The 26,386-nt window shown below is 20.7% G+C and overlaps 5 protein-coding genes across 5 annotated transcripts; 4 read left to right on the top strand and 1 right to left on the bottom strand.

Moving 5' to 3' along the window:
• Positions 1 to 1,858: 1,858 nt before the first annotated feature.
• LOC128963259 (trissin receptor-like) lies at positions 1,859 to 4,590 on the top strand (the record flags this gene model as incomplete). The annotated part of the gene is made up of 2 exons (XM_054309760.1): positions 1,859 to 2,261; positions 3,815 to 4,590. Coding segments are annotated over 2 exons (1,179 nt in total), but the record flags the coding sequence as incomplete, so codon positions are not given.
• Positions 4,591 to 9,056: 4,466 nt separating this feature from the next.
• Positions 9,057 to 10,369, top strand: LOC128963258 (uncharacterized). The gene is made up of 3 exons (XM_054309759.1): positions 9,057 to 9,606; positions 9,668 to 10,022; positions 10,327 to 10,369. Exons 1-3 carry the CDS (start codon positions 9,057 to 9,059, stop codon positions 10,367 to 10,369), a joined length of 948 nt encoding a protein of 315 aa, XP_054165734.1.
• Positions 10,370 to 10,542: 173 nt separating this feature from the next.
• On the top strand, positions 10,543 to 15,925 carry LOC128963257 (putative uncharacterized protein DDB_G0285119). The gene is made up of 4 exons (XM_054309758.1): positions 10,543 to 10,596; positions 10,979 to 11,541; positions 11,884 to 11,906; positions 15,300 to 15,925. Exons 2-4 carry the CDS (start codon positions 11,165 to 11,167, stop codon positions 15,923 to 15,925), a joined length of 1,026 nt encoding a protein of 341 aa, XP_054165733.1. The 5' UTR covers positions 10,543 to 10,596; positions 10,979 to 11,164.
• A 3,946-nt stretch (positions 15,926 to 19,871) lies between these two features.
• LOC128963255 (uncharacterized) lies at positions 19,872 to 21,365 on the top strand. Its single transcript, XM_054309755.1, has 2 exons — positions 19,872 to 20,355; positions 20,929 to 21,365. Exons 1-2 carry the CDS (start codon positions 19,872 to 19,874, stop codon positions 21,363 to 21,365), a joined length of 921 nt encoding a protein of 306 aa, XP_054165730.1.
• Positions 21,366 to 22,638: 1,273 nt separating this feature from the next.
• LOC128963152 (gamma-interferon-inducible lysosomal thiol reductase-like) lies at positions 22,639 to 25,376 on the bottom strand. The gene is made up of 4 exons (XM_054309641.1): positions 24,911 to 25,376; positions 24,380 to 24,481; positions 22,894 to 23,109; positions 22,639 to 22,709 (listed from the first exon to the last, which is right to left on the bottom strand). Exons 1-4 carry the CDS (start codon positions 25,223 to 25,225, stop codon positions 22,674 to 22,676), a joined length of 669 nt encoding a protein of 222 aa, XP_054165616.1. The 5' UTR covers positions 25,226 to 25,376; the 3' UTR covers positions 22,639 to 22,673.
• Between the last annotated feature and the right edge of the window lie 1,010 nt (positions 25,377 to 26,386).

Raw genomic sequence — 26,386 nt, 5'->3', positions numbered from 1 at the left:
ATTTCAATATATTGACAGTTAATTACAATACTCTATATACTATATATAACATTGCATTTAGAAAATACTATAATATTTATTAGAATATTATAAAATAGAAATTTAATAAAAATAATATACAGTGCCATAAAGTATTATTTAATATTTTTTATACAGAATAATAAAAATAAAACCTTTTAGTTTTATTTAATAATAACTTTTTGTTACATATATATCTTAGTAAATATTTTAACAATATAATTTTCTATATATATTTACCATTATATATCATATATAACATTATATTTTTGTATTAAGATCAGCTAGTGATGCACTCAAAACAATTTAATTATAGTATGTACCAGTTTATTGCATAAGTAATTTAATTTGAAAAAAGTAAAAATACCCAATAGCTTTTCATAATATTATCGTATATATATATATATATAATAATAATAATAATAATAATAATAATAATAATAATAATAATAATAATAATAATAATAATAATAATAGTTATATTAATAATAATAAAACAATTTATTGTATATACTATATTTTGATATAATTGTAGAGATGGGCAAATAGAAAGTTTCTAATAAATTTCCTTGAGAAAGTTTCTAGAAAGATTATCGTGAATAAATTTCTCTAGAAATTTAACTTTATTGTTATACAATGGGATCCCCATATCTATAGTTATTGTAATACTATATTAATAAGATATAATATTAAACTATACATATATTATACTATACAGTATAAATTAGTACAATACTATACAAATGAGATACCTATATATAAAATAATTATAATTATTTAATAATAATTAGTTTTGTAAAATTGTATTATATATATCATACTGTAATTTAATTAATTAATTTTTTACTTTAATTAATAATTAAAATAATAATAATAATATTTACGGTAATGTATTGTTATATGATAGCAAATATCAAGATAACAAAATTAAGAAGGGATCCCATAGATAGAAATTTCTTTTACAAACTTTCTAGAAATTTCTCGATTATTTTATAAATTTCTCTTTTTTGCCAACACTATATAATTGTAATGATAAAAATATTAAAAATAACCTACACTTAGAAATATTTTCATTTGCAGTTATTTTTTTAATTAATATTTTAGTATTTTTTATTCTCATTTAGATATTTAGTCAACAATAAAACGATTTTCTTGCTTATTAAAAAATAATAAATTATATTTTAATTTAAATTTACTAAGGTGTTAAAAATTTTAAATAAAATCAAAATATATAATTAAATAAATAAGATTTGAGTTAACAAGTAATTTAAAATTTAAAACAAATTTTTCATAGTTTCTCATTAATTCAAATCAGGTTTCATCAAAATTAAACAAAACCCTACATAAGATATATTCATTTATTTTTTATGAAAAATTGCAAATTACTTTATATGTAAATTTTAATACTGTATCATGTGATACATAAGTATTATACATTTGTCTAAAAATATTAATATTTATGTCGAAATATCTATACTAATATATAATTTGTAATTTTGTTTATATATTTCGCAACTCTTTTTATAAACACGTATTTTTGTGAAAGCTTTAGATATTAATATTGAAAAGTTAACTTCAAGGGGCAAAACACACATATTATTTTTACATTGACTTATTATAGTTATTTTACAAAACTTTTTAATTACAATTTATCTATATCTACTGCAACTGTAATTTTTAATAACATTTTTAATTTAATCCATTAATAAATTTATTATAATTTTTTTATGTAATGTTGTATATTTTATATTTATGATTTAATAGGATTAATGTGTATTTATTTATAGTCATATTTTAGATTTTTATATTTTTCTGATGACTTTATGTTAATATCATATTATTAGGCAATTCATTGGTAATAGCGGTTCTGGCGTTTAATAGAGAAACTCAAACAGAGACTAACTTTTTCCTCCTAAACCTTGCGATCGCCGACTTATGTGTCGCCATATTCTGTGTCTATCAAAACCTATCGATCTATTTGTTTACCGACTGGTCGTTCGGTGATATCCTGTGCCGTATGTATCACTTCATACACGCCCTGAGCTATACGGCATCGGTGTATATATTGGTTGTCATATCGATTGAGCGCTACTTAGCTCTGGTCTATCCATTGATGAGCCGACGGCTCCTAACAATGAGAAAACTGAAGACAACAATAATCATTGTCTGGTTATTGTCAGCCATCTGTTGTTTTCCCCGTTTTATTATCTTTGGTACCATTAATATACAATTATCTCCAATCGGTAAATATTTTTTTCTAAATTAAATTAAGAATTTAATTTATAAACACTAAAATATATTTTATGCTATTAAATAATATATAAATAAATATATAAATATATATATATTTACCATTATATGTATAGATATTTTTGTTGATTAAAGCATTAGAATGTTAAGAATGTAATTATTTTATTTATTTTTTTGAGAAATAAATATTTTATTTTATTTAATAATTTCTTATTATTAAATTCCCAAAATGAATTATATAATTTTAAATGAATTATAAATAAAGTATATTATTTTATTTAAAATTGCAAATTATGTAAAAATCTATTATAGATATTTTATGTAGTTTTTTTAATAATTTCAATTATCACATTAAACTGCAAAATCTAAATTTATTTATGAAATATATATAAAAAACTATATTGAAAAATATTTTAATTTTCAACACTTGACATTTAAATATATTTATAAAGTTTTTACTTGTTTTTTAGTTGATATTTCAATATTTGATTAAAATAAAGCAATTAAAATTATATGAAAAACAATATTATCTTAGCAATATTAACTTATTTACTATTTAATAACTAATTTTTATTATTGACTAATTTGTTGTCAACCGGATCTTTCTTACATTAATTTCTATTATAATATTATAACTCATTTAAATAAAATTAACAATAAAATAAAAATAATGTTAATCTAAATCTAAATATAATTATAATATAATAAATAAGTACATCATATTTGTATATTTAATATATAATATATTTTATTAGTATATCGTTTGAGATATTTCATATATGATTTTATTGAAATAAAATGTAAAAATATGTTTTACATTTCTGAACTTTATGTTTTTAAAAATGAGATTTTAATATATATATTGATTTATTTCAATTAGTTATTAATATATCAACCGAAACCCAGTAAAAACCCCTTTGGCAACGATTTTTTATTTACATATTCTTGTTTATTTAGAAAAAAATTATAGATGAAAAATAGATTTGTAAATATTCAATATTTTTCTAATGCTTATACAAATAAATCAATAAATAAATATAAAATTCAGATAATTTATATATAATATATGGGACTATTCCCAATAGACGTCCAAAAAATATAATAATATTTAACATTCTTTTTTAAATAATCAATACATTAAATTACTTTATTGACTACTTTATGGACGCCTTATATGGATTAAGTCTTATACAATACATTAACATTATATGTTTGCTTTTCATGATATTTTATATGTTATTTTAGTTATGCAGTTATTTGTTTATTTTATATTAGCTATACATCCATATACTGTATATATATATATAAACAAAAATTAATTAATAGCAAACAAATCCTATAATTTATTAATATTTATTTAAAATTTGTATTAATATCTACTAAAATATTACTTTAAATTTATTTTACATTAATTTATGAAAAATTTTATAGTTATAAAACAGTTTTTATGCATCTTTTAATATAAATAATTTAAATTATGAAACTTTTTGTTTTTAATTGTTAAAAATATTATATTTTTCGACATCGGGTATTAAAAATAAAAAAGAGAGCAAAACATTGTGTGTATTAAAGCAGACGGCATACGACGCCAAAACCTACGACACCGTATACATCATACTGTGTTTTGCTATACCACTGGCCATCATAACGGCTACCTATGCCCGGGTGTGCTATCACTTGTGGACCAGTTCGCTGCCCGGCTATAAACTACAGGCAAATCGTTTGGTGACAATAGCTGTCAGAAGGGATGGCCAAACATCATCGTTATTGACGTCCTGTTGTATGAAAAGAGGAATAGTATTGCCAAATATAGTCGACAGACATAACGACCACTACCACCAGCGACACACACCTATYAAATGGGCTAACGAACCGGCCGTCAATTTTCTAATGGAGCGCCGCAAAAAAGTTATCAAACTTTTGATAACAGTTGTGTTGGCTTTTACACTGTTGACCGGTCCGTTTCATATCAGAAAACTCGTACAACACTACCTGTGCTCGTATGACGTGTCCTCCAAAATGGCTACATTTTTGACTATATCGACCACTTTGATGCTATACTCTAACTCAGGCGTAAATCCATTGATTTATTTGATATTTTCAAAAAAACTCAGACGACTGATGTTGGATATTGTTTGGCGTATTGTTAAATTAGTGGGCCTAAAGTTGACACCCGTCACCACTACTACCACCACCACCACCAATGTTGCTCATGATTTTGAATTAGGTGAAGAAGTACATCCTAAAGATAACTATTCCGGTCCACAAGTTATTTCCATACAAACCGATTTCAGTGCACAGGAGATGTCGGATAATATGTAATATATATATATATATATATATATATATATATATTATTTGTGACAACGACGACAACAATAGTACTTATGGTGGCAGTGATGATGACAGTGATGGTAATGTCAACAAATTATTTCTAAGACATTAATAGTTTTTAATCTGATTTAAACTACTGCTTCATGTTTGGGTCAAACGGTAAATACAATATTATGTCTAAGAAAACAAATTAATGATAGTTTCAAATAAGATTAACTAAATTATAATATAAGCTATAATTACACAATAATTGGATTGTATTAATCGTAAATGTTTATTTTGTCTAATAAATATTATGTTTATTTTTTAAAAAAAACATTTATTATTTTCATTATAATATATTTAATTATATGATACTGTATATGTAAATAGTTAGTATCTGAGTAAAAATCAATAAAATAAGCATGTTTGCATGTTTATACAATTGTAGCTCTTATAAGGCATAAAAATATAATTATCAAACAAATATAATAAATTAATGAATTATTAAATAACTTATTGAAAATGTTGCCCTTTAAACAATAAAGTAAATAACATAAATAAAATAATAAATATTTAGTTAACAGTAATAAAATAAATATAAAATCTTTATACTATTATACTATTAAAATCTTTATATTAAATTTGTTTATTTTATTTAAAGTATAATTACTGTATTATTTGCTAATCTAAAAATAATATACAATTTCGTAATACTTAAGATAAAATAAAAACATCATTAGACTGTAATTAGTATAGAAACTAACAAACTGTATAATTGAAACATCTTTATAAATATTATTAATTAATAATACAGTCTAATGCTATTACTCAGTGATATTTTAAGTAACAAAATAATATATAAATTTATATACTGTATATAATGTTTGTCTTTCTTAATAACATTTCTATAAATAGAAATAACAAAAATTATAATTTTATTATAGTTTTGAAATTTGTCTTATATTATATATTATCAATTATTATCTTATACTTTATATACATATACTTTTAGATACTGTACTGTATATGATATATAATGTATAGATAATACATTTACTGTAATAAATATTACAAAATACAGTAGATTGATATGTTTGAGAAATTTTTTGTCAAAGATTTTATATTACAACACATTTGTATATTTAAAAAAAAACTAATTTAATTTATTTCTTATATATTGATAGTAATAATATGAAACTTTAAGAACTTTTTGATCTGTATTCAAAAAAAATAAATAAATTCTAATATAAATTTATTTCTATTTTTAAAACATTTTTTCTCAGGAAATTTAATAATATTTGATTAGTTCTTAATAAAAAATTTTTGCAAATTTTCTTATTCTGTAGCAATTCATTGAATAAAAAATATTTTAATCCTATAGAATCTGATATTTATTTTACTATATTTTATATTATTGGTGGTCCTGTGTTTATATTATACTGTAATAATATTATTATTATTAAAAAATAGTTATATTGTATATTTCAATCAAGAATTAACAACTAAAATGAAAATGTGATTGATTATTTATTAGTATCATTATTAGTATTTAAATAAATTAAATATTATATTTATTCTACATATTTAATATTAATAATAATACGAATCATAATATTATTATTTATATCAATTCAATATAATATTTTTCAATTAATCAATTAGAAAAGAATTACTTACTAGTCACTTTAAAAAAATAATTTTGTTATTTTAATATCACATTATGTAAAATTTAATTAAAATTATATTATTATACAGTTATATTACTTATATTTCTTATATTACTTATATTACTCTAATTATTTAACATTTAATTATATAAATTATATACATTTGAAAAACAAGACTTATTACAGTATAAAAAATTCTCGGAAAATAAAAAAATAATATTATTAAATGGAATGTAAGGTTTTTTTTTAATAATTATAATATTGTATATATGTATAAATATTAACAATCAAAAGTTAAAATCTAAATAAGTGAAAAAATAAAATTATAAAACAAAGATTTTCATGAAGAAATATATATTTAAGTTATTGGTTTTGTTTGATTCATTAATTGACGAAATTAATAACTTTTTTAAAAAAATTAATTTTACATTTATACAATTATATTTACTTGCACTAAACATTATTATGATCTAATATTTCAAAAAAATAGTGAGATAATAATTAGTAATTTATAAACAAAAAGTTTATTTTTAAAGACAAATTGAATATCTGCATAGTATTTTAAAAATTACAAAATATATTTTTTACAAAATATTTAATATAAATATTTATATTTAAATTATTATATAATTTATTAAAATTTGTTAAAACAAACATGAAAGAGGTTTTATCCTTATATCATACCCGCATCAGTTTTCCTACTCATGATTTATTTTAAATATACATTGAATCATATTTTACATATAAAAATGGCTATTTTAACACAATTTTAGACACAATTTTAAACATAATTTTAAACATAATTTTAAACATAATTTTATACTGTATATTTTTGTATTTGATTATTTTTTATTTACTTATATGTTTAACCAAAAAAATTGCATTCAACTACTAAAGAAATGTCAGATGAAATTATGTGATCAAATCATACAAGTAAATAAAAAATGATGTATAAAATTGTATAAATATATTGAGTATAAAATTGTCTATATTATAGACTCTATAACATTGGCATTTGTGGTCATTTTTAAATGTAAAATATAGTTTACTTATTGTTCAAAATAAATCATTAGTCGGAAGTCTGATATTAAAATATTGCCACAAAAGAGATATCAATTTTGAATTTAAATCTATAGTATCTCTTTAATAGAAAATGTTTAAAAAATATATATTATTTAATATAATTTTAATATGTTTTTAAAAATTATATTACAAATATCATTTATAAATAAAATTAATTTATTAATATTTTATATATACAGGTTGAAAAAATCATTATAATTTTATAAATTTTATAAAGTTTAAATTTATTACCCTCGAGATGATAAAATATTTTTTAAATATTATTAAAGCAAGGCTAATTTTAAAATCTAATAATAAAATAATTTAAATGATACTAAAATATGTGTTGAACTTACTGAAAATTTTGAGAATCTAAATATAATATATTTAGATAATAATAAGTTATATTTTTGTATACTTTAATTTATTAAAAAACTTAACTATTTATTATACAGTAGGAGTGTAGAGTAAAAAGTTAAGTAAAAAATAATTATATAATAATTTATATATATTAAAGCTATTGTACAGTTATTTTTAAAATTTTTTTTTTTATTAACATCGTAGTTAAATTTGTGACTAAAAAAACAAATTACATTATAGTAAGATTGTTATTTTTTAGATTGCTTTGGGTAACACAATTTTATTAAATAATAATAAATAATGGATTTATATCAACTATAATTACTTTAATAATACTATGGTATTAACAATAATAGTTATATAATCTTTAATTAATTTCTATCATAAATATCTTACTCTAAAAAAAATATTTTTTTTTATAAATATTTATGTATATATGATAATTAAAATAATATAATTTTATTGTATTAACATATCTATAAATATATCAGCAAATAATAAATATAAATTACAATAATTTTTAAAAATTAATGTATCTACAATTTATATATTAATATACAGACAAAACAATTTATGAATTTTTACGATTTATAAACCAATATTAATTGTTAACATTAACATTATTGTTATATTTTAACTAATCTTTATATTTTGCTTGTTATTATAGAGACTATCATATAACAAAATTAATAAATTTTGTAAAAAAATATATACAGTATATTATAAATTTATAAGTTAAATAGAAAATTTTATTTTCAAAATTAAACAAATTAAAAATCAAAATTCAATTATAAATTATGTAAACTTTTAAACAATATTATTTCAATTATATACAATATTTAAGTTCAATAACTGTATTATTGAATACAATAGCATCATATGATAAACACTATTATATTGAAGCTATTGTTAAAATAATATTTTTATTTGTTATTAATAAATAATTGTCATTTTAAATAATAGATTTTAAAACTTATCAGAGTATTCTTTTACAAATAATAATAATATTTTTATTATATTAAATTAAATTATAATACTAACAATTTATCGGAAGTTATATTTAATTATTTTTTGAAAATTTGATAAAAAATTTAAAAATATATAGATATCAAATAAACATGAAATTAAATATATATTCAATATTTTTTATCGTTTACTTTTTTCTATAACTTTTAACGTTGTTTGTGTTAGTGTGTGGTAAGTTAAATAAATTTTAATTATATTTTTAACTATTTTGTTGTTTACTATTAAAGATAAAAATTATGTATATATTTTAATGTAAATTTTCAAAAAATAAAAATAAATATTAACTTATTTAATATTTTAAAAAATATATATTTAATTTAAATTAAAAATATATTTATAATTAATTTTAATAACAATATGTCAAAATTAAGTTGTTTGTCGATAGCTATTATGATTTTAGTATATGTGCTTACAGTGCACAGCAATCCTATACTTGATGATCATTATTCCGACTGCGATATTGCCTACCAGTGCATCGGTATGACTGATGAGTGTATCAGCAAAAAATCATGTCAAGTGTTGCTTAAAATAAAACCGTCCACTCAAAATGATAAACCCGGTGTCATGTTTCAAATTTATTGGCAACGTCAGACCACATCAGAGGACAGGTATCTGGGCATTGGTTTGTCCAGTGATACACAAATGGGAAACGATTCGGTGACCCTGTTTTCAATGGGAACTGATGATTCAGTTCAGTCTAGACAAGGACTGACATATTGTGATACCAACTGTGGTATCAAATATGTCGACGTTAAAGGTATGCCCGCAGCTAAAGGAAAGTTTTCCGACAATCAATTGACTGGTCAGTGGTGGCGACCGGAGGAAACGGATGTCGATACTATTCATTTCAATTTAAAAGCTAACAACTATTATCTATTTCTTGCCTATGGGCCGGTAGATAAACAAGGTACTTTTTAAACAGACAATTTGTTTAATTATTATACTAACTTACTGTAATTGGTATTTAGGTAATCCTATACATCATACCACTGCTTATGTATCGCACAATCCTATAAGTTTTGAGGCCGATCCACATAAGACAACGATACAAACAACTTTACCATCAACACAGCCAACAACAAAACCAACACCTCCGCCAACAACACAGCCAACCGCAGCGCCAACAACACAGCCAACAGCACCTCCGCCAACAACACAGCCAACCGCAGCGCCTACAACACCGCCTACAACACCGCCAACAACACCGCCAACAACACCGCCAACAACACCGCCAACATCAAAGCCAACTATTAGTCCGGTGCTGACAACAACAGGCAAACCCAGTAGTGCCGTAACATTCATTAGTAGTCCAATAATAATAATGTCAGCTATTTTTGTTGTCATTATAAATATAAATTAATCTTTTGATTTTCCTATTATATTAATCTCTGAAAAATTAAATGCTAAATCTTTTTTAAAATAATTGTATATTTTATATACTTATTTATTTATTAGAAATTATTTTTAATGTATTGATAGAAAATGTTATTATTATTAAAGCAAAAATAAAATTTTTTATTTAACTTTAATTTACAAATATTTCATAAAATATTATGTCAATAATTATTTAATTAAATTGTTATTAATTCTATTTAATTAAATTTAATTAATTAACTATTTATTAAAGATTTACATTACGTACGTCAAACATCTGTATATTTTTGCAATAATGTTAACTATTTTTTAATAATAAAAAATATTTTTATAATATTAATTAATTATTTTTAATTTAAATATTTAATATAATCAAATATAATTAAGACTACAATATCAAAGATTATTTAATTTGTTAAAAATGATAAAATATTTGTTTATATTAATAATAACATTGTTATATCAATTTTCAGATTATAATGTCAATTGTAATACTGATAAAAAAAATTCTAACTTAAATTCGGTAAATATTTTTTGAAAATAATTAAAATAGTATAAAATAAATTTTTATTATTATTATTATACTATAAATATGATTTTTTTACAATAAGATAAGATAATATATAATTTAAAAAGATATTTTTTTGTTTTTTTTGTTATTTTATAAAAATTAAATAATAGTATTTATTTATAGCAATTATAATAATTAGATTTTTATTTAAACACTGTATTGCATTATTACTATTGTTATTTTTTAAATATAAAATAATAATGATAACAACTACAATAGACAATAATTAGATATTACTGTAGTTAAATTTTTTTGTAATTAATATTATTAAAAAAAATTTAAATTATAGAAATGTTTTAAAAAGAGTAAGTTGACTAATTTTACTATTGAACAGGGTAATGTTGCAGGAACACCGGTTACTCCTGGTGTAGCACCGGCTAATCCTGATATAGCACCGGTTACTCCTAGTGTAGCACCGATAGGTGCACATGTAAACAGTAAACTGCAACTAAGCGCTGATGATCTCAAGTTTCTGGAAGATCTATACAAAGACAAAGATAGTAAGTCAAAGGTGATTAAAATGATGGAGAGATTTGTGGAAAAAGTTCACAATTATTTTACTAAATGGTACGACCGGTTGGCTAAATATATGAAAAACTCTAGAATTTTGAAAGCCTTTATCCGAAGTAAAACCAATGTCAACGAAACCGTTACTGATATTAACAATGCAATGGAAAGAAACAAATTGAATGATTTCTTAGATAAATGGTTTAAAGACCAACAAAAACAAACTGACAAACAAATTGTTACAATGGATAATACGGGTAAAATTGAACAGTTGTCTAAGGAAAGCCTACTTAAAGATATGATCAATGAATTGAGAAAACAGTCAATGGATGATAAAATTAAAAATAATAATAATACCAATAGTAATAATAATAATGCCACACATAAATAGTTAAGATAAATTGATTGCACTATAAAAATGTAATAAAATTATGTTATTTATTTTTGTCATTAAATCAATTATACTTAAATTTAATTATCTTTTTAAAAAAATATGTTTTCTTTAGTATAAAAAATTATTAGTTTTTTTTGTTTATTTAATTAATCATACTAATAATAAAATATTATGATTTATATATATATATATATTTATAGTGTATATAAAGTATATACAGGTAGTAAATAATAATATTGATTAGAGAATATATTGATAATATTGTGGATTTAAAAATTAATAATAATAATCAAAAGGTTTACAATTTCTGTTTTAAATTTGAGTTTTTGGATTTATAGTGTTTTCTTTGTTAACATAGTTTGTAAGTTATTAATAGTGTCTTGATTTCCAACTTAAAAATCATTTTTTCGGTTTAACGATTATAATTGAGACTTAGTATATTCACTAAACATAACCATTGGAGACGATTTTTACGATATTTTATTATAACTATAGATAACTATTTGATGGGTTAGAAACTATAGAAACTTATAAATTATTATTTCAATAATTTTGAAAAATATAAGCATTAAACTGTAAATTTTTTTATAAGTTTATTTAAATAATACAAAATATTAGTTACAGAAATTATATAAAAACTAATTTTTTTAATTAATATTTTTTTTGTTAACAATCAAAATAATTAGTATATTTGTTTAAATCTTTGTTATATATGCATAAAACAAGTAAATCATTTATTATTTGCAAATATTTAAAAAGATAAATAACTATTTAAATAACTATTTTTAAATAACTATTTGATAGTTTAAATAATTATTAATCGATACTTTAGTTGTGAAATATTTTTTTCAATTTAAGGTTACAATAAAATTACTGAAATTTAATGTCAGAAAAAAACAAATCGATTAAATTGTAATTACATTTAAGTGATTGATAATTGATTTACTGAAACTGAATACACAGTGAAAGTGATTTTAAGGTATCATATTATTATCATATGAGTTATACTGTATAACAAGTAAAATAAAATAAAATAAAAAACTAATAAAACTCTCGTGAGTAGTCGTGAATAAAATTTCAAGCACTAGTCATATATTAAGTACAGTTTTATTAGTTTCATTGTTGGCTTTATATACTACTATACTAGTAATAGTGAGAAAACAATTTTTAAAATAAATATCTATGTGTTAATAATATTTGAAACTAAATTTGATGTATCATAAAATTAGAGTTGGGCAAATAGAATTTTCCCTAAAAATTTCCATGACAATTTTTTTTAACTGAGGAATAAAACAATAGAAATTTTACTTTATTATTATACTATGGGATTCTCCATATCTATTGCTAATGTAATATTATAGTAAATAAAAAATACTAATAAATTATTATTTAATTATTTGCATTTTTACAATATAACAAATATCGAAAGAAAACAAAATTAACATAGGGATCCCATAGAGAGAAATTTATATTAGAAACTTTCTATAAATTTCTCTATAATTTTTATTTTTTTGCCAACTTTATGTGAAACATAAATTTTCAAATAAAACTTGAAATAATTTTAACAACATATTGTTATAATTCAAACATATAAAAATTGAATCAGTGTGAATATACTGTAATACAGTAGTATCAAATATATATAATATATTATAAAAAAAAGTTTAAATATTAATAGTTTACTATCATATAAATTGCTTAGATATACCAGTTCTGTACAATAAGATATTTATCTGATATATAGGTTTTATTAAACTGGTATCATTGTATAATAAAAATAAAAACTAAAATCTATATTGTTCATATTTTTTGTCATCCTAATATTTTATTTAAAAAATAAATAAATCATATACTGTATATTGTTTTTATAAAGATTTTATTGTTATCCTATTGAGTTACACAACACACAAAATTGAGTTACAATATAATAACAAGTTTTTCAATTAAAATTAATAAATTATTATTAGTAATTTGATGATATAAATAAAAATTTTATTTTATAAATTATCAGAATAATAATGAATTTTACTATTTTAATTTTATTATAATATAGTTTTATGAAAATACTAACATATTACTTTTATTGTTATATAATTCTATATAATGCTAAAAATTATTATAAGTTATTTTATATATAAAGTTTTATTATAATAATATATATTAATATATATAGTATATATAAATTACTATATAATAAAATAAAGATTACTATAAGATTATATTATTTTCATTTATTTTATTATTTAAAATAAAATATCATAAATTTTAATAATTATTCATTTAGTTTTAAATAATTTATTTTTATATAAATTTATTGATAATTTATTTACCGTATTGTATATAATTTTATTTAAATGTTTATTATACAGTATTATAGCATTTTTTGCTACAAACATTAAATTCGAAATTTGATTTTCTAATAAAAATTGTAAAAATTTAAATACAAAATTAAAATAAATCCATCTTTAAATAAAAATAATATTTTCGTGTCTTTATATTATTATTACATTTTTAATTTTCTCAATTATAAAATGTAATTTTAAAGTGCATATTAATTATTATTACTATTTTAAATAAAATTACTGCAATTCAGTATTTAGTTAATTACATATGCAGCTGCTAATATCTAAAATGTTATTTTGTGTGTTATAATTAATTTTTAACTTATTATTTTTTCCCGAAAAATTAGGCTAAATAAAAGTTATTATAATATATTTTTTAAAAATATTTGTGTAATTTATATAGTATTTAATATTTTGTAATTTATGTCAAAAATTCTGAACTTAAATTAAATTAATAAACATTAATTTATGTTAACAAATTAGTTAATAAATAAATGTATTTTAATTTATATTAAACTTTCTTATTAAATATAAAATATTTGTTTCAATTTTGAATAGTGATTATAATAATAATAAGAATATTATATAAATTATATATATTTTTAACTAGTATAAAATTAAACAATTTAAAACATTGCTATTATTATAGATAGTTAAGATTTTATTAATTGATTAAAATACTATTTGTTAAACACTATTTCTAATTAAATAATTTTTTATAAGATTACTTTATAATAAAAATTTTATAAAAATTCAAGTGTCAACAACAAATATCCAGTTATTTATTAATGTGATGTTTATTTTATTATTAATAATAACCAATGTTATTTTAGCAGATAATAATAATAATGTTGAAAATGGTATGCTTTAAAAAAAATTTTTTGAAAGATTTCTTTATAATAATATTTCAACCTAAATCAATATTTTTTAGTATTAAAAATTTTAATTATATGTTTTATAGCTTATTAAATTTATATCATAAAATTATATTATATTATAAAATACATCTTATTTTTCATAAGTTATTTATATGGATTTAACTATTTAAGTTAAAATTAAACTTTTATATAATAATATACAGTATATTAATTATATCAAATAAATGATATTTCTATTGAATGAATTTATAGAATGAACAAAAAAATAAATACACTTATATAATGACATTTTAAAATTTAATTTGTTAAATGTTTTTTAAATAAATTTTTGATTAAGAGATTATAATTTATGTTTTATTTTCTTAAATTTAAAAGTTAGCAAGGTCATAATGTGATTTGTCAACACAATATTTAATATAATGTTATAATAAACCTAATATTCATTATAAAGTTTCATAAAATAATTTATTATTTTGTAAAATTCATATTTAAATAGCATTATATATTTCTTATAATTTCTACAATCAAATACAGTGTCATCGCTAGACAGGGGAAACAGTTTTATTTTGTCGGATATTATACAAAATATTAGACAAAACGCTACACAACACGGAAACAACAACACTATCAGTCAATCGGGTAATCCGTTAATAGACACAGAGTTTCAACTACTGGATTGGCTAAACCCGGGCTCACCGCTTGTGAACACATTGAAAAACTTGACCGGTTTTGTTAGCAAACCTAACCGACCGCCACATAAACCGCTGGTCAATAACCAGACTAACAGTGTGCCAATAATAAGTGAGACAACCGACAAACCGGATATCGGTTCTCAATCTAACTATCCATATGTGGCACCGCAAGACAACTATAACAGTCAATACAATAACTATAATAATTTTATCTCTCAAACCCAGAATAGGCCACCGCATAGAAAACCATACGATGGTGTATATCATGGACCTAATGCCGTGATTAGTAAACCCGGGTATCCTCTGTTGAACTCAAATTTGGGTTCACAAAGCTATACATTTCAAACAAAACCAACAGTTAGTATACTGGTTAGGCCTACAAATAATAATAATAATCATAATAATAATCATAACAATAATCATCAGTCCAACTATCCTGGTTTTTATCCTCGAGTCGATGTCCAATAATTTCTTAATTTTTAGTTTTTTACAATATAGTCAAATGTTTATAATGTATGTTTTAGTAAATATTTATTTATATTTATAATAAAAACAAATAAATAAAATTTAATAATTTATAAAATTAATGAAATAAAATTTTGAAAAAACATAATTATAAATTAACGTCAAAACAAAAACTATTTATAAGTTAAATATGTATAAGAATTTACTGTTGTTTTTTAGTGTTATTTTTATAACAAAAAATAATTATAAAATAATGTTATATAAAACATTTATTGATTATATTTATTATTAAAATATAATAAATAAAATAGGAAATTCAATTAAAATAAATAATTTTAAGACATATCATATTAACATCTGCTAAAACACATTGTGTTATATCGTATAACTATGTATAGTATACAGTAGTTTACTATGAATTAAGAAAATTTAATAATATTAAAGAAAAACAAAATGGATTACATTATATTATTAATTAAAATATAAAAAATAATATAATAATAACAATAATATTTGTGTTTATTTAAGATACCGAAAATAAAAACTAGTTATTATTATTAAAGTTTTCTATTTTTTATTAATTTTGTTTATTATATTTCATATTATTGATACTACTATTTTCTGAGCAAAATAATAATATTAATAAAAATAATATTAATAATCTCATAATGAATGTTAATCTCGTTGTTTGTATGACAATATTGCTGACAACAATAGCACTGCTAAACGTTGAGCTCAGTTATGCCGCTGACGGCGACAATGATGTTGGTGGTGGTGGTGGTGGTGGTGGTGGTGAGGGGGGTCAGACAGGTGCTACTGCTGACGGCTACAGCAAACAGTCGCCGGCAACCGGAGCACCGGTAGAGCTTACAACCGAAGACGAGGAAAGTTTGCTTTGGGAAGAGATATGGCGGGGATCTAATATCAACCAAAAGGGGCCGAAAGACAAGTACGGGTTTACTAAACAGTTAGCTGTAAAACGTTTGAGGGCTAAAGATATCAAATTTCTTACCGAAGTCGCCAAACATAAATACAAAGACGATTGGGATAGTTTTACACATACTATCAACGATACCTATGATGCACTGTATCATCGGATTATGGATCCGATTAAATCATCCAAACAGGTGGCCAACGATATTATAACTAAATATAGGCGAGATATGACCAAACAGTGGACCGAACTTGAGGTCAAAGTGCTTCACTTTATTTCGCCGGTAATCGAATGGATCAAAAGTGCAAACGAAATTGATTTGGACGACAATGACAGTGACCAACACATACACACAGATAATGCCGGAAATGCCAAACCTGTCGCCGACAACACATTGGCTAAGAAAGAGGTCATCAAAGCCGAAGCTATTAAATTGATTAAGAAAACAGTTGACAATGAATTGTCACAACAATCGTCACAAAATGTTATCCATATTACTACTAATAGTGGTGACAACAACGGCAATAGTTAGTCTATAAAGTGATACAAGGGGTCGGTTGGGTTGAGTTGGGAACATATGTTTCACTAATTGTATTGAAATATATATATATTTATTTAAAAAAAACAATAAATTTATTTCTATTAATAATTTTGATAAAATTTTTAGTTTTTATAAACATTAATTATATTTTATATATTTATTCTTTAAAAAACATCTTACAAAATATTTTTAAAATTTTAAATAGATTTAAGAAAAATTTTTAAGAAAACACTTTTAGCTATAATAGATACTATTATGTATTTTTCATAATAAAAAGTAATTTTATAGTCTATTACTTAAATTATTTTAAGATAAACTAACTAATACTTATTCAAGTTAACATTACTATTGAATAAATTTATAACAAGTTTAATATATGATATGATAATAGATTTTATAGCCTTTTTTGTTGTTGCAGCGAAACATAGTATTTGTAATTTTGTATGACTTTTTCAATAATAGAGTTTCTTAATTAGATATTAATATTTTGCAAATAAATTGTAATTGTATTGTGGAAAACAATTCAAAACTAATGTAATATAATAGTGTTATTTGATTAAATATATTTAAAGAAAGTTACTAATAGTAATTTTTTCAAAATTTAGCAATCTTCAAATGAATAAAAAAAACTATAAATGTCTATTTATAACTAACAATAACTGAAATAGATTTTAATAATATTCAATTATATAAAATATACAGTATAATGTAATTATTGTTTTAGATATTAAGTTATATTATTGTAACCTAAATTGTTGTAACTAAAAGTTTTAGTTATAATCATATCTTTAAAAATTTATTTTTATTAGCTTTAGACGGACAAAACTGATACACAAATAATATTTTAAGTAAGTATTTGTAAAGTTAGTGCAATTTGTTGTAAATGATAATATAAATAATCTACAGTTTTTATTTAAACTGCATGAATGTATCTTCTAATCTAATATACATAATATTTTAATTGTAGATTTCATAAAATCATAGATATATTTTAACTTTTTTTTTAAATATTTAAATTTATTAACAACTAAAAATATAAGAATTAATTTTTATTATATATACAGTATTATTAATTGTATCTATACATAGAATATACCGTATAAATTAAAATATATAAAATATTCTTTATAATTTTCTTTTAAAATATACATTATATTACACACACAAAATCAAATTTTATAATATAAAAGGGTATAATATTTTTTTATTAATATTAATTATTATCTATTTCTACTAAAATAAATTGAATAATATTATACTGTATTATCGTATTACACTTAATAGCATTAATCTTATATTACAATTTATGAGATTTAATTTCAAACGTAAATAATAAAAACAATGTAAAAACTAATTTAATTCAAATTAATATAAACATTTTATAAACATTGTAATCATAGTATTAAAAATTGAATTTAATTAGAGAATATTTATTAAATTTATGATAATAAAACATTTAACAAACTATTAAGTTAATTCAAGTATTTTAGTAATTATTTATTAATACATGATAAAACTTTCCAATTTTAAAACTTAAAATATTAAAGTACATTAGCTAGAATTTAAAATTATTGTTTTATCAAACAGTAATCTAAAACAACATATAAATCACTTTTAAAAAACATAAAAACAAAATTTGACTATTAATTTAATTAAATAATAATTTCAATATAATTACACACGAAATGTTTTAATCTAAAAAGCATTGTTTATTATTTATTTTTTGTCTCATTATTATGTTTTTCTGTTACAAATTTCAAGTACATATATTTTTATGATTTAATGGGTTTTTAGATACAAAAAAAATAAATAATCCAAAACTATATGTGTGTTAACAACAACAACAATAATAATATAAAAAATGCATATTAAAAGTTAGTCATTTGTAAAATAAGCGATATTATGATTTTTAGATTAATGTTAAGTTTTTTTTAAAGAAAATATATATGATTTTAGGGTTTCTCTCATGAGTGAGAAAATTATGTTTTCAATTAAATGCCAAACAAATTGTGTGAACACATTTATAACGGATATAATTATTATGCTATTGTCTTATTTCAAAACCGCTTTCAATTTCAATGTTTTTTTATATAACTGTATATCATATTATAATACATAATAATATTATTATTATTATTTAAGGGGAAAATGTAAAGTTGTGGTGTCGGAAAAAATGTTTTATTATATTTATTTATTGCATGTTTTATAGAAAGTAAAAAGTTTTATAACTAATTATTGTTTATAACTACTGGTATATACTATTGTTTTTCGAAAAATAAACAATTATTATTATTATTATTATTTCAATTGAATTTAACTAGTTTATTGTGTTACTACATCAACAATAACAGCAAAATTATATTATGATTGTATTTCAAATTTTGAAACATTTTGTTTAAGCTTTTTTTGTTATATTTTATTATTGTTAMAAATTATTACCGCAATACAAACAAATAGATTTTACTATTGTAAAAATGCTATTAATTTTGTCAACTAAATTTTTGCTAATAATTTGTGTGACTTTATTAGTGACTATATGTGAGGCTCAATATTATAACCGTTAYGCCGATGCCGGTCCTGCATATCACACGTCACGCCAGTTGCCARCATCGGAATCATCGTCATCATCGAGAATAGGACAGTTGTTTCGGTCACCAGTGCCTCGACAACGACATGTTGAACGGGATATCTATCGCAACGATGAGTCGTCACTGGCGGCACCCTATATGAGACAAAGGGCTTCTCCGCCTACAGTCTCACATATTTATGATTATAAACCCAACGGTTATCGGGAAAGTGTACAYTGGAATAGAGATTATCCTCTCAAAGGGGTCGAGTATGTCGACGATGACGGATATATAGATAGGGATATTAAAATACCCGACAAATTTCTTGGTGATAGTGAACATCGGCACCGGGAGAGTGACAAACATTATGAAAAAGATCATAAAGAAGGAGGTATTGAATTTTTAATATCATTTTCGAAAAAATTAATGAATATATAAATTACATAAATATTTATACCTATAAATTATAAAAAGTTGGAATAATTATTTTTAAAAAAATAATAGAAATCAGTTACCGGTTCAATAAACATTAAAACAATAAACTTGAATTTTAAGTTAAAAAGTATTTTTTAATAACAGTTATATTACTACTACAACTACTACTGTAATTATAACTATAATATCTCATTATATATATTTATAAATTTAGAAAATTATTTTTAAAAATATTTTATAATTAGAATTAGATTAAAAATTCTATTTTATTAATAATATAATTTTAAAATGTTGGACATAATACTAGATTAAACAATCATTAAACTTTAAAACACTTTAGATTAGTTCAAAAACAATTGTTTAATGACTATCAATAAGCATAAATATGATTGTAATTAGTAATAATTTATTACACAAAAATTAATGTATTGTATTTATTATTATTATTAAGACTATTAATACGAATATATCAACACGAAACTATTTATATATTTTTAAATAAATAAAAATTAATTATTTTTTGAAACAGCGGCTAAAAAATTTGCTACAATTAACAAACACTCTGATAGCGGTCACAAAGAGGCCGAAGTRTCCAAATTAGGTGGTTTCAAGAACAAGTATGCAGAGGGACGTAAGGAACTGGATCACGAAAAGAGTGGCAATTTTGGCGAATACTCTCACGACAGGGGACAYGGGTTTGTCAAGTCGTGGTCGTGGGACAGGGCTAATGCCAAACACGGAGCCGCAGCCGAAATGACAAAAAAACTGGCCGAAGGAAAGGCTGGAGATAAGGGAGGATATGTGTCAGTGAAGGCCAAGGGTAGCGAAGCGCACGACAAAAACGGTTTGACGTCTGCCGCCGGTGCGGCCGGTTATGCAAAGGCCGGTCGTGTGGAGAGTAGTGAGAAATCGGAAAACACTGGCAGTAAGGCTGACTATGATCAGGAGTTTCCTATTTTTGGTTAAGCCATGTATGACTCACTAGTAGATTGTAAATAATTTTTTGTTGTTATTTTTCATTATTATAGTTAATACTGTATATTGTTTAATAGTTATCTATTAATATATTAATATTTAATAAATTTAACTCATGTGTGCCTTGAGTTTAATGACAATGAATTTATATATTGATATTTATAGCAATTTTTTTGTCATTTATTACTACAGTACTATATATTCTTATAATATGATAGTTTTGTTATTATAATATTTTCAGATTGAYTGACCTAAATATTTAAACATTTTCAATTAAATGTTTTTTATATAGATATTATACAAATTGTTAATAGTTTTTAATTTATAAATTATTTGTTATTTTTTGTAGTAATGTTATTATAATAAATAGTTTAAAAAATAAATATGCAATCACTTTACATTTTTTTGGATAATGCAATTGTAATATTTATGCACTGTATAATAGGACATTAATAATATAATTTATATACATTTGGTTAGTCTAATATTTAATAYATAATTTTTGTATYTAATAATATTATAAAACATTGATACCTATTATATAAATCYAACAAAAAAATACTTTTCTCATAAAATTCTAACATTGAATAATATTTATTATTTTYACATAAATATATGATAATGAATGTTCACTTAGAAAATAAAAAATGCATTATTTTTATAGATTTTTACGGATTATTGTTATATTTGCATTATTATTGAGTCAAAGTAATACCACTAAAATAAATTAATTATTAAAATTAAGAAAACTTGAAAAAAACATTTCTAATCGTATTACAAAAAACAAATTATAATCATATACTGATATGAATTTAATATGAATTACTTATTAAGAGTTTTATGTAAAAATTATATATTAATATATAAATATAGTATTTTTATAACCAATAAAAACATTAGTAAATATAATGATCATATTATTTTAATATTATTATCATTAAAATTAATAATATTATTATTATTTGAAATATAAAAAATAGAAATTTATGTAGAAAAATAATAAATAATAGAAAAAACAATTCACTAATTATTARTTTATTTACAGTTGAAAGCATAACAAATTTTAATATTAAATATCATAGAAAAATTACTTGCATTTTAATTTWAATTTATTATAGATTAWTTTTTTTAAATATACATATTAGCCACTAAAAATATTTTTAATGTTGATCTTTTTAAAAATATATTTCGAAATAAATTTTTTATTATTATTAATATATTAATAAAATATAATTTAAATTTCTAAGAAAATAATCATTTATTTTAATTTAAAACTACAATAACAATATTTTAAATTTATTATAAACTTTGTTTGCATTGTTCTGGTTTAGTGCCCTAATAAATAATAAGAAAGAAAATATGWAAATATSTAAATAATTACTGGTATTTKAAAAATATACAAAATATTTTTAATTATTAATAAKAWAAATTATTTGCATATTTTTRAAACAAYAGGTAATTAGTTGATTAGWTAATTGATTRAAATAATAATAWTATTATTATCATAGTTATAATTTACCTGATAAGTATCGCACACTAATTTGAGCAAGTTATTTTGTGCCTGTTCCTGAATATTATCATTATGAACGCCATTGACAATGACCCAGGGTACATAGTTTGGTTTAGGTATCTCATTTTGACGGTCCTCCCCGTGCACTAAATGTAGACCCCGTCCATATGGACCAGTAGTGCACTCATTAATTGTAGTCCAATTGAAAGACAATTGATCGGCGCACTGAAAAAAATTTAATCAATGTAAAGTAAATACAGTATATGTAATACTTATTATGTGTATATAAAAAATATAAAATAAATATATAAGTATTAATAAATTATTTATAAACTAATGATTGTTTGTTTTAGTAAAATAWATTTAAATAATAGATAAAGCATTATTATTTTAAATCTATTCATATAATTAGTATTTTTKACACGTATATAGTAAAAATAATTAAAAAATTTTAAAAATATAAATGTTTGTTTAATAATTATTTTTAATTAATTWATTTTAATTCAGATTTATTTTTAAAATCAAAAATAATTATTCAAATATATATAATATATATATATATATATATTTAAATATAGATAACTAAAAAGTTTACATTACAAATCTGGTAGTATATATATGGACTGATATACTGTATAATATAATTTGTACATAAGTACTATTATTTAAGTGTATTGAAGTGTGTTTTTTAAATTTATTATCAAAAAAGATAATCAATTTATTTCTTATAATATATTTGTATATTACTATTAATAGACAATAATACAATAATTCTCTATTTTTAATCTAAAATTTAATTTCTATATCCCTTTCACTCCTTTTTTTATCTTTAAACTCTAACCTATTTAAAACAAACACATACACACACATACATACACACACACACATACATACATACATACATACACACACATACATACATACATACATACATACATACATACATACATACATACATACATACATACATACATACATACATACATACATACATACATACATACATACATACATACATACATACATACATACATACATACATACATACATACATACATACATACATACATACATACATACATACATACATACATACATACATACATACATACATACATACATACATACATACATACATACATACATACATACATACATACATACATACATACATACATACATACATACATACATACATACATACATACATACATACATACATACATACATACATACATACATACATACATACATACATACATACATACATACATACATACATACATACATACATACATACATACATACATACATACATACATACATACATACATACATACATACATACATACATACATACATACATACATACATACATACATACATACATACATACATACACACACAAACAATCAAACATAAATACATAGACACATAGGAATTAATTTGAACTAAAAATAAAAATATTTGTTATATTAATGTATTTTTATAATACCTTTTTACCGGCCGCTGTCGTATCCTTCCAATTGTTGTCATTAAACATACATTCAAACAGTTTTAGTGATCGATCGATAGACACAGTGGGCAATACACAGTCCTAAATGATAATTATAGATAAACATATTAATTAAGATAAAATTAGCATTGATTTTACATTTCCAACATTAATTAGTTTGTGAAATGTTATACAAATGAAACATAATTTCCTAATTAATAGTATATGATGTAATAGTATACATATTTTGTATATTGTATATAATTTAATATATATATATATATATATATATATAGTATATGTAAAATATTTATTTTAAACTAATAATTATTATTTTAGACACACTGATAATTAACTAAAAAAATATGTTTCATTTTTTCATTGAAAAAAAAATTATTTATAAGCAAACGTTTTTGTTTAAAAAAATAATTAATGGTTTTAATCTATAATATATGTATAAATTTTATATTTAAAAAAATAAAATAAAAATTGACTAAATAAACAATTAGATAAAAATAAATAAATACTGACATGTATTTTRTTGCCAATACATTCATTAGTACCATGCTGACATGTAAAATCTACATCAAAATCACCGTCCGATCTAAGAAACTTGTTCCATTTTGCATTGCCAAACGGTACCAGGTGCAAATCAATGATCTGGGCTAATTTAGTATAGGTAGGTATCAATTGGTCGACAACAAACTGTTTGCTATACGGACACAACGATTCGTAGTGTAACTTAATATTTACGGYTGACTGGCCATAACCAGGCTGTGTGTATAATACCAATAGGTTGGTAGTAGTCAYCAATAAAACTACAGTAACTAATTTAACATGGTACATTGCGTTTGATTATATTTTTGCCAAAACAACGAGAAAATAAACAAACAAACAAACAAAATAAAAATTTATTTCTTTTACTTGAATAAGCAATTTATTAATTCAATCTTTTGTATTTAGATTTACTAGAAAATAAAATAATAGAAATTTTATTGTAGTCTTCAATAACTTGTTGCAAATAAATTATTTATCGATTTTATTTTTTTGCATTTTAATAGTCTATTTTTATTGTTAACTTTTTTTTTATTAATTTAACCTTATTGCTATTTGTTATGACTATATCTTAACAGCATAGTGCTGATAGTAACTTAGATTTTTGTAAAATTTAATATTATTATTATTATTATTACTAAATTKTCTGATAATTATTGTTTGATAATTTAATTTTGAAAAGTAATTAAATATTTATTTAGAATAATTTTTATTTTTTAAAGAAATATATATAATAGAAATGTATTGTTAATTAATTAGATAGCTATTGAGAAAATATCTGTTTTTTATAATTTAATTTTTAATTTATTWATAATAAATAAAACAAATAAGGATATTAATATACTGTACATTTTTTAATCATTTTAATGTGCCTAAAWTTAACTTTTTTATATCTAACAAKATATACAGTATATATATATATATATATTGATTATTAATTAGTTTTGTTTTATCTTATTGCATTAAATTACTTTTTCTAACATTTCTACTTAATTTGTGAAACGATAGCAAATTATCAAAATATTTAATAAATATACAAATAATATATAAAGTATATGATTAGTTAATTGTGAATTGTTATTAGCGATTACTAAATTATATAGTGGATATTTTATTATCAATAAAAACATGTGATTTCTATTATATTATATTTACGACATAAAAATACTATTTAATATAATTTATAAATATTATAATACAGTACCGGTATATAATATCTGTATATATACTATAATATATATAATACTATATTATATTTTTTATTAGAGATACATTTTAAAAATAATATAGCATTAAACTAAACAAATATTTACTAGACATAAACMCATAGTTAATATTSAAAATGATAATAATTATRAATTAAAACTAAAAAGTAATTTACTAATTGTGAATATTTAAATTAAATATTATAATTTATAAATCAAATTTAGCATAAGATAWCAAATTATAGTG

This window comes from Oppia nitens, unplaced genomic scaffold (genome assembly GCF_028296485.1).
Source record: "Oppia nitens isolate AA-2021 unplaced genomic scaffold, nextdenovo-longstitch-racon4-pilon3 scaffold7_pilon_pilon_pilon, whole genome shotgun sequence".
NCBI lineage: Eukaryota > Metazoa > Arthropoda > Arachnida > Sarcoptiformes > Oppiidae > Oppia > Oppia nitens.
The sequence above is the reverse complement of the archived record's forward strand: the minus strand, read 5'-3'. Positions and strand labels throughout refer to the sequence as shown.

What these genes read in the sequence shown, in the direction of transcription:
- LOC128963258 (XM_054309759.1), top strand. Translation starts at nt 9,057, where the DNA reads ATGTCAAAATTAAGTTGTTTGTCGATAGCTATTATGATTTTAGTATAT. An exon ending in TGGGCCGGTAGATAAACAAG is followed by an intron (nt 9,607 to 9,667) that starts GTACTTTTTAAA and finishes ATTGGTATTTAG; the next exon opens with GTAATCCTATACATCATACC. An exon ending in AGTAGTCCAATAATAATAAT is followed by an intron (nt 10,023 to 10,326) that starts GTCAGCTATTTT and finishes TATTTATTAAAG; the next exon opens with ATTTACATTACGTACGTCAA.
- LOC128963257 (XM_054309758.1), top strand. Translation starts at nt 11,165, where the DNA reads ATGATGGAGAGATTTGTGGAAAAAGTTCACAATTATTTTACTAAATGG. An exon ending in AATAATGCCACACATAAATA is followed by an intron (nt 11,542 to 11,883) that starts GTTAAGATAAAT and finishes TTGGATTTATAG; the next exon opens with TGTTTTCTTTGTTAACATAG. An exon ending in TTTCTTTGTTAACATAGTTT is followed by an intron (nt 11,907 to 15,299) that starts GTAAGTTATTAA and finishes AATCAAATACAG; the next exon opens with TGTCATCGCTAGACAGGGGA.